Source organism: Bufo gargarizans, chromosome 11 (genome assembly GCF_014858855.1).
Source record: "Bufo gargarizans isolate SCDJY-AF-19 chromosome 11, ASM1485885v1, whole genome shotgun sequence".
NCBI lineage: Eukaryota > Metazoa > Chordata > Amphibia > Anura > Bufonidae > Bufo > Bufo gargarizans.
The window spans coordinates 95,170,608-95,183,151 of record NC_058090.1 but is presented as its reverse complement, the minus strand read 5'-3'; the positions used below and the strand labels follow the sequence as shown (position 1 = coordinate 95,183,151).

At 40.4% G+C, this 12,544-nt stretch overlaps 1 protein-coding gene across 1 annotated transcript; it reads left to right on the top strand.

Annotated features, from left to right (window-relative positions):
- Positions 1-10,830: 10,830 nt before the first annotated feature.
- LOC122921428 (olfactory receptor 5B21-like) lies at positions 10,831-11,766 on the top strand. Its single transcript, XM_044271405.1, has one exon. It carries the CDS (start codon positions 10,831-10,833, stop codon positions 11,764-11,766), a length of 936 nt encoding a protein of 311 aa, XP_044127340.1.
- Positions 11,767-12,544: the final 778 nt, after the last annotated feature.

The following is a 12,544-nucleotide window of genomic DNA, read 5'->3' as shown; positions in this document are numbered from 1 at the left end:
GGTCCAGATTCAGCACGGGTGCAATGCGTTCAACTCACGCATTGCACCCGCGCAGAATTCTCGCCCATGTGAAAGGGGCCTTAGGTATTTCTCAAGAATTAAAGGGAAATTTAGATTAAATAACAAAATGTAACTGTTTTGGAGTATTTTCCATTTTAATAATTTTTTTCTGTAACACATCAAGGGTTAACAGCCAAACAAAACTCAATATCTATTATCCTGATTCTGCAGTTTACAGAAACACCCCGCATGTGGTGGTAAACTGATGTTAGGGCACCCAGCAGGGCACAGAAGAAAAGGAGCGCTGCATGGTTTTTAGAAAGCAGATTTTGCTGGACTGATTTTTAGACAACGTTTTGAAGCCCCCCGATGCACCCCTACAGTAGAAACTCCAAAAATTGACCCATTTTGCAAACTACGGGATAAGGTGACAGTTTTATTGATATTTTGTGGTACATATGATTTTTGATCACTTTTTGTGAGGCAAGGTAACTAAAAAATGGCTGTTCTGGCAGTTTTTATTTTTTGTTTTACAATGTTCATCTGACAGATTAGATCATGTGCTTCTTTTATAGAACAGGTTCTTACGGAAGCGACAATATCAAATATGTCTGCTTTTTTTATTTATTTCACTTTAACACAATAAAAGCATTTTTGAAACAAAAAATAAATGTTTTAGTGCCTCTATATTCTGAGAGTCATATTTTTTTTTTATTTTTGGGCCGATTGTCTTTCGTAGAGGCTCATTTTTTGCAGGCAAACGCCATTTTTGTTCGCTTGGTGCTACACTTTTTGTGATGTAAGGTGACAAAAAATAGCTTTTTTGGCACAGTTTTTATTTATTTTGTTTTTACGGTGTTTATCTAATAGGGTAGATTATGTGATATATTTATAGAGCCCCTTAAATAGCATGATGTATTTAAGGAACCTTCCATTGTGAGAAGGTACCTGAGCAATATTGTAGGTGCTGCTCATACTCAACCTGCCTGTCCTCCACTATGATTTTGTCTTATCACTGGGTGCTTTACATCACTGTCTATGACCCCCATAGGGCAGCTGTCAATCACACAGAAACTACTCCAGGAGATAGCAGCTTGGTGGTTCCCCTGCAGCGAAGTCCAGATCCCTGTAGAGGAGTTAAAGAGTGACAACTTTGGGATTGACACAGGGTCAAACTGGCCCACAAAGTACCAAAGGATCTTATGGTGGGCCCAAGCTCTGACAATAATGGACCTCTAAGAAAAAGGGACCTTAACTTCCTGTATACACAGAGGGTGGGCCCAAGGGACTTTAGTCAGACACTGGATTGCCAGGATAATGCATTTAGGTTTAGCCCAAAGTCATACCAGTTGGTTGACACAGTGGTTCTCATTCAATGGTATATATATACCGATATATGATGGCATTATCCTATAACTGGAATACTTTTGAAAGGTGTACTACTTTTCTCCATTACCAGCAGCAATACAGCTAAAAATCCTTGTGATGCTCTACTTGACAAATGTATCCCAGGAATCCCAAGACCGGGTTAAACCATTATCTATTTCAATCCATTGCTTATGCTTGGAAAAAAGACAAATTTCTCTGAGGTGAAGAGCTTCCTCTCATTGTACAGAGTTAGCTTACAGTATTCTTGAGCAACAATGTGGGCTGGTTTGAGCGGATCTGGGCTTCTTGGAGGGCATATAGTAGTCACATTCTTTTGCTACACCTTCTATTCATTTTACAGATAGAAGTTTGACCAACCACCTGCCTCCTCCATCCATATCAACAAATTTCCCTTGACTACTCTCTTGGGAACCGTTCGTCTTCTTTACTTATCGGAAGCCTATACAGACTTTACTGCAAAAATGGTTAATTGTCACAGCGGGGAGTGAGGGAAACCACCCACCGTGCGGTGTCAAAGGGAAAAGGGGATCAGCCTGGCCAAAAGGAGTAATAAGGGAGCAGGTCACCTCCTACCGCGTCCCTAATCCTCTCCCTGACTCCTCACCATATGAGCGTATCCCAATGGTGGGACGGCTCATACACTGGATACCTAATATCCTGTGTCACCCTGGAAATCTCTCATTTAGGAGCAGGGGAGAGACTACCTGTTCATCCATAACACAGAGGAACAGGAGTCTCTAACTAAGGCCAGGCTGCAAGGAGAGGGGAACACATACAGCTATTGAGATGGCAGGTAAGTGAAACCAGTAACACACCTACCTGCCACAAACACACTGACTGGAACCCGTGCACAAGTGCTAGTGTCCACACCAACATTAAAGGACACCATAGCTGCAATAACTTGAGACAGTGGAATGTCTAGTAAACATGACCCCAAACACAACCAGACATGTAACACCAAACTAGACATTCAAACATCCTTCACATAACCCACTCCATACAAATAGAGACGGAAAGGGAAGGAGATACCGGGATAACATTGAACATCTATGACCACAAGGGTGGCCCTCACTGGACAGATGGAACAAGCCAGGAACCGTGAACCACCAGCATACACCAAGGCTGGAGGAACCCAGAGCTTCAGGCATCCAGCAGAGGCTAAATAGCCCAAGCAGCCACACCCACACACACATAAACCCAGTGTTAACAAAACACTAGGGAGGGAGTTAACCCTTCCAACACCAGACAAGGGAAGGAAGCCACTTAAAGGGGAAGGGCACACACAAGCATACCAATCCACATGTTACCACCGGCAACAGCATGCGTGGCAACCATGTCCCGGCAATCACCCAGAAGGCATGCCACTGCATACTCTCACAGCAACACGTTGCCATGGGCAATCGCAAGTGTGGCAACAGTGTCACAGCACAAACCAAAGGCCAGGACATTAATATTTAGAAATGACTACATTTTTTTCCAATTCTCTTGAATTCTTTTTAGCATGATGAAAACAGATAAAATAAAATAATGAAATGTCGGGAGACTTCTAATTACCACAATCAATTCTCCAACCATTAATTTATACAAACAATTTGTTTGTGATACTAGATATATATAGCACAGTAACCGTAGTGTGTATTTATTCTATGATCCACTATATAAAGAGAGGAGAAGATAGGCATAGTATAGCAAAAAAAACTAAACGTTAAGCCCTGTGAAGAAGATTATTATTTTTTTTTTTCAAGAATGTTATTCTTAAAAATGTATTGCATTTATTGACATAAAATGGCCACGTGCTTGGTGGACTATATAATAACCTGAAGATCTTAAGGTAGGTAAAAGATTAAATTGTAAAAGGGTATGGTATGATACAGGGGTTATATAATTTGAAAAGAAATGTCATGAAAGTGTCACTTTTTAAATTAATTATGTCACATGAAACTATAATTTGGACCCTTAAGTACATATTAAATTAACACCATAAAGCATACTTCCAGTAATACAACGATTTTCCATTAAAAAATAGTATAGGTGACTATAAAAACGTTGTAATATATTTTATTAAAGAAAAATTATTTTGTCTGCTTTGCTCTTTCCTGCTTTTAAGGCCTCATGCACATAGCCATATTTTCAGTCCACATTTAATCAGCATTTTTTTGTGGATCAGATGCTATTGCAGATCCAATCATTTCAAAAAAGCCACAAAAGATGCAGACAGCACACCATGTGCTGTCCAAATCCGTATGTCTGTTTCGCGGCTCCACCAAAAAATAGAACGTCCTATTCTTGTCTGTTTTGCGGATAAGGATCAGCATTTGTAACATAGTGCCGGATCTGTGGAAGAGTTTAATAAAGGATACACATGGTCAGCAACTATGTTTTCCAAATCAGGAATTTGCAGACTGCAAAACAGATATGGTCATGTGCATGAGGCCTAACACTGACACTTTTTGAGAGAGGAGGTGGGAGGAAGAAGATGCTAGATGAGATACATACTGTACAAACTGCAGTTTATTAGCTCTGCTACACTTAACACTTTTGACCTACTATATAAAGTAAGATGAGGCTCTACCACTGTTCAGAGTGAGGTAATAAATCACTTCCTAGATGGCAGCAGCCTCCTCGTTCCTTTTCCTCAATACATAGACTTTTCTTGGTGAAGCTAAAGACAGAGCTACTAGAGATAACAGGCTGAAGGAAAAATAACCCAACAAGAAGGCAAGGACAAAGCATAATTCTATGATAAGATATGTTACAAAGTTTCTTATAATCACCTGTACTATCATTTCTGAAAACTTGATAATAAACGTAGGTACACTTTAATAATGTAGCTTTTTTGACATAAGAAAAACAATAATAAACATTTTTGCTCTGCAATTGTTGGATCATCAGTTTTTTAATCAGTATAACCAGTTGTGGGGCTTTTTGTTTGGCCAGTTTGACGGTGTAAAAGGAGTGCGCTTCTTCTAGGCGCTAACATTTTGTTTTGGATCCACTCCTATTTTTTGGGGCATTAGCAATACTGATGGATTACTGACTAAATGCTGACTGACTGAAGCCGGATGCTCAACAGACAGGATCTGTTTTTTGGGGGTTATTGTTCTGACTGATCAGACTTACTGCTGACACCCTCTCCACTTTGTCAGGGGGGCTCTATTTCTATAAGCGTTTAATAGAACAGGTTCTGTAGACATCTATGTGGAATCAGCTGACTACGGTATAAAAGGAGTGCGCTTCTTCTAGGCGCTAACATTTTGTTTTGGATCCACTCCTATTTTTTGGGGCATTAGCAATACTGATGGATTACTGACTAAATGCTGACTGACTGAAGCCGGATGCTCAACAGACAGGATCTGTTTTTTGGGGGTTATTGTTCTGACTGATCAGACTTACTGCTGACACCCTCTCCACTTTGTCAGGGGGGCTCTATTTCTATAAGCGTTTAATAGAACAGGTTCTGTAGACATCTATGTGGAATCAGCTGACTACGGTATAAAAGGAGTGCGCTTCTTTTTGGTGCTAACATTGACCTGTAAGGCTGAGTTCATACTTGAGTTATTTGGTCAGTTTTGGCCCCGTGACTGCCCAAATAAGTGAAGTGTGCAGTGATTCTAAGAGCGACCCCCTGTCATCTGCATGTCATACGGACTCACAGTATTATTTCACTACCCCATCACACTCCCTATGCGTGTTACTGCAAGGCACAGTGTTCTACACCATTATAAAGAATCTCTGCGGCCAGGAAATAGCAGTTTTTAATGCGATTCACCGTGAATAATTTTGGATTGAACCAAATTTTTCCCAAAAATTCAGCAAAACGGCCGAGTCGAATTTTTTTTAAATTCGCTTATCTCTAGTCATAATATCAATACATTTATTAACTTCAACACCAACTATATTATTCAGGAATGAATTGAATGCAGGATCCAGTATGTTGGGTGCACCAACCACAGCCCTAAAAAAATCGCATGGCTGAACACCTCAATAATATCAAAAATCCTCAACTGAAAAACCGGTCAGGTGCAGCTGCACTTTATGTGAACAGCCACCAAGGCAACACACAGACCTTTCAGGTTAAAGCCATCGAAAGGGTTAATCAGCCCAAAAGAAAAGGCAATTGGAGATAAGCCCTGCTGAGGCGTGAGACGTACTGGATCCTCACAATGAGAAGCAGGTCTCCTAATGGTATGAACCTTAAGACCGATTTGTCATACCTATATTGATAACCTTATTCACACTGCATTTTGCCTTCTTGTTGAATGCATGTTTTGCAATATGTTCCAGTACTGGGCTTGATATATTATATTACTCTTTTATTAAGATATTTTCAGTCCAGCTCCTATTTCATCCATGCCAGGTTTTCTGTGTTACTGCTTTTTCAGCATGCCTGTTAGTATATACATTTTTGTCATTTTCTATGTCTTGTATGCCATGAAGAAGGGCTTGTATGCCCAAAACGCGTAAGCGACAGTGGTTTTAATATCTTTCTATTATGTTGTGAGTTAATAATGGAATTTTTTTTTCTATTTGGGTGCCGAATTTTTCCATGTTTTTCATGCATTGTTCCGGGTTGCCAGCCCAGATCACCTGCACCATACCTGCATGGAGGTGAGCTGATCCAAATTTCTTTTTTATTGAAAACTAGGAGAAGGACCCGGCTTCGCTCGGGTATATTTCATCTATTTCATTTAATGTTTGTGTGTGTCATTAAAAGATATCGACAGTATCCATAATAACAGTGACCTCCACAGCAGCCTGCCCCCTTAACAGTAACATCAACAACACTCTCCACTATAACAGTGACCTCCACAGCGGCCGCCCCCTTAACAGTAACATCAACAACACCCTCCCCTTTAACAGTGACCTCCACAGCGACCGCCCGTTTAATAATGATCTCCACAGTACTACGTCTCATTAACAGTGATTTCCACAATAACTCGCCCCCTTAACAGTGATCTCTACAGATCTCTGTTTCCTTAAAATGTGACCTCCACAACACCCTTCCCCCTTAACAGTGACCTCTAAAGCACCCCACCCCTTAACACTGACCTCCATAGCGGTCCGCCCTCTTAACTATGACCTCCACAGTTCCCTGTCCCCCTTAATAGAGACCTTTACCGCGCCCGCCCCTTTAACAGTGACCTGAACAGCATCCCGTCCCCTTATCAGTGACCTCCACAGCAGCCCGCCGCTTTCACAGTGACCTTGACAGCATCGTGCCTCCTTAACAGTGACCTCCACAGCAGCCCGCCCCTTTAACACTGGCCTCCACAGTGGCCGCCCCTTTATTAGTGACCTCCACAGTACCCCATTTCTTTAACAGTGATTTCCACAGGATTTTACATTCTATGTTTTGCCAGTGTAGGGAGAGGTTGCTGTGTGGAGCAGAGACAGACTGTTAGGGACACCAAACGCTAGCTAATAGGGCCACAAAAGTCCTTTTAAGCACTAGTATAAATGTGCTATCGATAGGTGTGATATACTTACAGTGCTGCCCATAATTATTCATACCCCTGGCAAATTTTGACTTAAAGTTACTTTTATTCAACCAGGAAGTCATTTTTTGACGGGAAATCACATCGGTGTCTCCCAAAAGATAATAAGACCATGTGCAAGAGGCATTATTGTGGGGGGGGGGGGGGCCCCCCAAAATTCTCAGCTTTTATTTATATTTGAGCAAAAAGTGTCCAGTCCAAAATTATTCCTACCCTTCTCAATAATCAATAGAAAAGCCTTTATTGGCTATTACAGCAATCAAACGCTTCCTATAATTGCAGACCAGCTTCTTGTAGGTCTCCACAGGTATTTTTGCCCATTCATCTTTAGCAATGAACTCCAAATCTTTCAGGCTGGAGGGTCTTCTTGCCATCACCCTGATCTTTAGCTCCCTCCACAGATTCCCAAAAGGATTCAAGTCTGGACTCTGTCTGGGTCACTCCAAAACGTTAATGTTTCTGTCTGCTAACCATTTCTTCAACACTTTTGCTGTGTGTTTTGGGTTATTGTCATGCTGAAATATCCACTGGTGCCCAAGGCCAAGTTTCTCTGCCTGATGTTGTCGTTGAGAATCCTCATGTATTGCTCTTTTTTCATGGTGCGGTTTACTGTGATGAGGTTCCCTGGTCCATTGACTGAAAAACACACCCAAAGCATTAGGTTCCCACCACCATGTTTGACAGTGGGGATGGTGTTCTTTGGGTTGAAGGCTTCTCCTTTTTTTTACGCCAAATGAAGAAAACATCATTGTGACCAAACAATTCCATTTTTGTTTCATCTGACCATAACACAGAAGACCAGAAGTCTTCTTCTTTGTCCAGATGAGCTTTTGCACAGGCCAAGCGAGCTTTTGTGTGCCTTATCTGGAGAAGTGGAGTCCTCCTTGGTCTGCATCCGTGGAACCCAGAAGTGTGCAGTGTTCGTTGGATTGTCTGCCTTGAGACATTGCCACCAGCAGAGCCCAGATTCACCAGGATGGCCTTGGTGGTGATCCTTGGATTCTTTTTTACCTCTCTAACTATCCTCCTGGCCAGCACAGGTGTCACTTTTGGCTTCCGACCACGTCCTCTGAGAATTTCCACAGTGCGGAACATCTTGTATTTTTTAATAATACTTTGCACCGTAGCCACTGAAAACATTTAGAAATGGCCTTGTAGCCCATTCCTGACGTGAGCAGCCACAATGCGCAGCCGCTGGTCCTCACTGACCTCCTTTGTCTTAGCCATGACTGTCCACAAACCAACTGCAGAGAGCTGCTGTTTTTCAACTGTTGAGTTGATTAAAACAGCTGTTCCCAATTAATCAGGGTAATTAGGATGCTTTAGAACAGCTTGGACTATTTGGAATGGTATAGAACTTTTGATTTTCCCACAGACTGTGACAGACTATGACAGTTTGTGAAGGTATAAATAATTTTGGACTGGACACTTTTTGCTCAAATGTAAATAAAAGCTGAGAAATGTTTTTTTTTTTCCCCACAATAATGCCTCTTGTACATCGTCCTATTATCTTTTGGGAGACACCTATGTCATTTCCCGTCAAAAAATTACTTGCTGGTTGAATAAAAGTAACTTTAAGTCAAAATTTGCCAGGGGTATGAATAATTATGGGCAGCACTGTATAATATACTTTCTAATATAGAAAGTATATTATAGTGCATTTGTATTGTGCTGCAGTTGTGTGTGGTTCTGCTGCGATACCGCAGCTATATAGAGGGACAAACACTATTAGAATAACTAATCGCAACTGGTGTGATATACCTGTTGCCCCCCAAAAAACTGATTGAGGGGGTGTGATATACCTATAATATACTTTCTAAAAAGTATATAGTGCATTTGTATTGTGCAGCAGTTGTCTGATTTTCTGCTGCGATACCACAGGTATAAAGAGGGACAAGCGCAATTGGAACAACGATTTGCAATGGGTGTGATATACCTGTTGCCCCCCTAAAAAATGATTGAGGGGTGCAATATACCTACTTCCACATTAAGGGGTTTCATATACCTGCTTCTACGAAATACTGATTAAGGGGTTTCATATACCTGCTTCTACAAAATACTGATTGAGGGGTGCGATATACCTGCTTCCACAAAATATTGATTGAGGCCTGCGATATACCTGCTTCCACAAAATACTGATTGAGGGGGTTCGATATACCTGCATCCATCAAATATTAATTTAGAGTCCATTCACACGTCCACAAAATGGGTCCGCGACCTATTCATTTTCAATAGAGCTGGAATGTGCTGTCCACATCCGTATTTGCTGATCCGCACTTCCATTCCACAAAAAATAGAACATGTCCTATTCTTGTCTGTAATTGCAGACGAGAAAAGGCATTTTCTATGAGAGTGCCGGCAATGTGCGGTCTGCAAAATGGGGGACGCCCATTGCTGGTGTCTGTGTTTTGCGGATCCGCAAAAAATATACGGACGTGTGAATGGACCCTAAGGAGTTTAATATACCTGCTTCCACAAAATACAGATTGAGGGGTGCGATATACCTGCTTCCACCAAATATTGATTAAGGGGTTCTATATACCTGCTTCCACAAAATACTGATCGAGGGGTACAATATACCTGCTTCCGCAAAATACTGATTAAGGGGTTTGATATACTGTACCTGCTTCCGCAAAATACTGATTGAGGGGTGCGATATACCTGCTTCCACCAAATATTGATTAAGGGGTTCTATATACCTGCTTCCAAAAAATACTGATTGAGGGGTTCGATATACCTGCTTCCGCAAAATACTGATTAAGGGGTTTGATATACCTGCTTCCGCAAAATACTGATTGAGGGGTGCGATATTCCTGCTTCCACAAAATGTTGATTAAGAGGTTCTATATACCTGCTTCCACAAAATACTTATTACAGGGTTTGATATACCTGCTTCCACCAAATACTGATTGAGGCCTGCGATACACCTGCTTCCACAAAATACTGATTAAGGGGTTTGATATACCAGCTACCATCAAATACTGATTGAGGCCTGAGATACACCTGCTTCAACAAAATATTGATTGAGGTGTACGATATACCTGCTTCCACCAAATATTGATTAAGGGGTTCTATATAGCTGCTTCAACAAAATACAGATTGAAGGTTGTGATATACCTGCTTCCACAAAATACTGATTAAGGGTATTTTATATACCTGCTTCCACAAAATACTGATTGAGGGGTGCGATATACCTGCCTCCACAAAATATTGATTAAGGGGTTCTATATACCTGTTTCCACAAAATACTGATTAAGGGGTGTGATATACCTGCTTCCACAAAATACTAATTAAATGGTTGGATATACCTGCTTCCACAAAATACTGATTTAGGGCTGCAATATAACTGCTTCCACAAAATACATATTAAGGGGTTCGATATACCTGTTTCCACCAGTCAATGGAGGGATTCTTCTAATGCTGTTACCTTACAGGCAAGGTTCCTGGTGGTAACCCCAAAATTCAATCTTTACAGCACTCTGGCACTAAAGATGCTGATATATACTGTATATATTCAGATGTTTGAAGTGTCCCATTTACACACATATGTGAGACGCTGCATAACACAATTCTGCTTTTACCAGTAAACGAATCGCAAACGAATTTCATAAGCGGAAATTCGCTCATCTCTAGTCTCAATAATTATGTCCATGCCAAATTGTAGTTTTTCCTTTCAATACATTTTGTAAAAATTTGTAAAATTCTGTTTTTGCATTCTTATTCTGGGGTACTGAGTGAAAATTTGTGGAGGAAAACTTGGTCATCTTTTAGTTTATCACAAGGCCACAATATAGTAAAATGTGAAAAAATGAAAGGGCCTGAAGACTTTCAGAATGCATTGTATATGAAAAGCCAGTTAATACCCTTCATTGTAGTATTACCACATTCACTTGGTGTAATTTACTAACTGTAACCTTTGTTTTTCTTCAGGTTTCTGTATATTCCTATGGAGAACTTTAACCAGACACTTCCTAGTCGGTTCTTCCTGCTGGGAGTATCTACTGTCCCTCACCTTCAGGTTACAGGGTTCCTTTTATTCTTGGTGATGTATTTGATCACAATGGCAGGAAACTGTCTTCTTCTCATTACAGTGAGGATCAGCCCAATGTTACACACCCCTATGTACTTCTTCCTGAGTAATCTTTCCTTAATTGACATTGGTTTTTCCTGCACTGTAGTTCCTGTAATCCTCAAAAATACTATTTCCACAGACAAAAGTATTTCAATGGGGGGTTGTGTTTTTCAGATGTTCTGCTTTTCAGTATTTGGGACAGCAGAATGCGTTTTACTTGCAGTCATGGCTTACGATAGGTTTGTGGCCATCTGTAGACCACTGCATTACAGCAGTATTATGAACATGCGGTTTCACATCATCTTAGCCTTAATACCATGGATGGTTGGTTTTGTTAACTCTTCTATACAAGTGAGCATCACCTGGAGACTTCCCTTCTGCAGGACTCATCATGTCAACCATTTGTTTTGTGAAGTACCCCCTTTCTTACGACTTTCCTGTACAGATCCTTGGCTGAATGAGATATCCATGTATGTAGCAGCCGGGATCATTGTTTTGTTTTCTTTTCTCTTGACATTGATTTCCTATGTTTATATAATCTCCACCATTGTAAGAATACGTTCTTCACATGGAAGACAGGCAGTTTTTTCTACATGTACCTCCCACCTCACTGTTGTCACCCTGTATTATGGAACCATCATGTCCATCTATCTTCAGCCTCCATCTTCTCACTCTCTGGAAACAGACAACAATCTATCTGTTCTCTATACGGTGGTCACTCCAATGTTGAATCCCATCATCTACAGCATAAGAAATAAGGAAGTAAAAAACTGTATAATCAATATAAAAAAATCTAGCAAATTTGTCTAAAAACATTTTTATGTAAGTTATAGTAGATATTTTACTGAAACTATAATTAGGTGGATGAGATTTATGGTATGCCAGAGCTTTGATGGTATGCCACAGGTCATTTTCTAGATTTGTTTTTATTGTCCAAATTTATTTACGTCCTACTATTACAAATACACTGAAAAAAAAAATTCACCGGATCTTCTGGATATATAATGAGGTAAGCATTTTGTTGACTTGTGGTCTAAGGTAAAATAAAGTGTTACTCAGCTTTCCTTACTCCGGGTAATTGTTTTGCACTATCTAATCTGGGTGCTCTATCTGACAGAAGGCTGAACATGGTGTGCACATTGTTTTCAGCTTCCGTTCATGCTTTGCCCTGCTCAAGTGAACATATACACAGTCTCCTCAGTGAGTAGGTAGGTAGGCCTTATCAATATGGAAGAGGGTCTGACACTGCTGAGCTCCCCTGACTCTGGAATACAAGATGTACACACTTTTTCTTGCAAAAGATGAGTCTGAAAAATATGAATACTGCACATTTAAATTTCGTAATATCTGTTTTGTTGTTTAGAAGAGATGATTCTTCAACCTTTAACCCCTTCTACCCCGGGCCAGTTTTCACCCTCCTGCCTAGGCCATTTTTTAAAAATCTGACGTGTCACTTTATGTGGTAATAACTTTGGGATACTTTTACTTATCCAAGCAATTCTGAGATTGTTTTCTTATGAAACATTGTACTTTACGAATATATTTCACTTTTATTTATAAAAAAATCCAACATTTTACCCAAATTTGT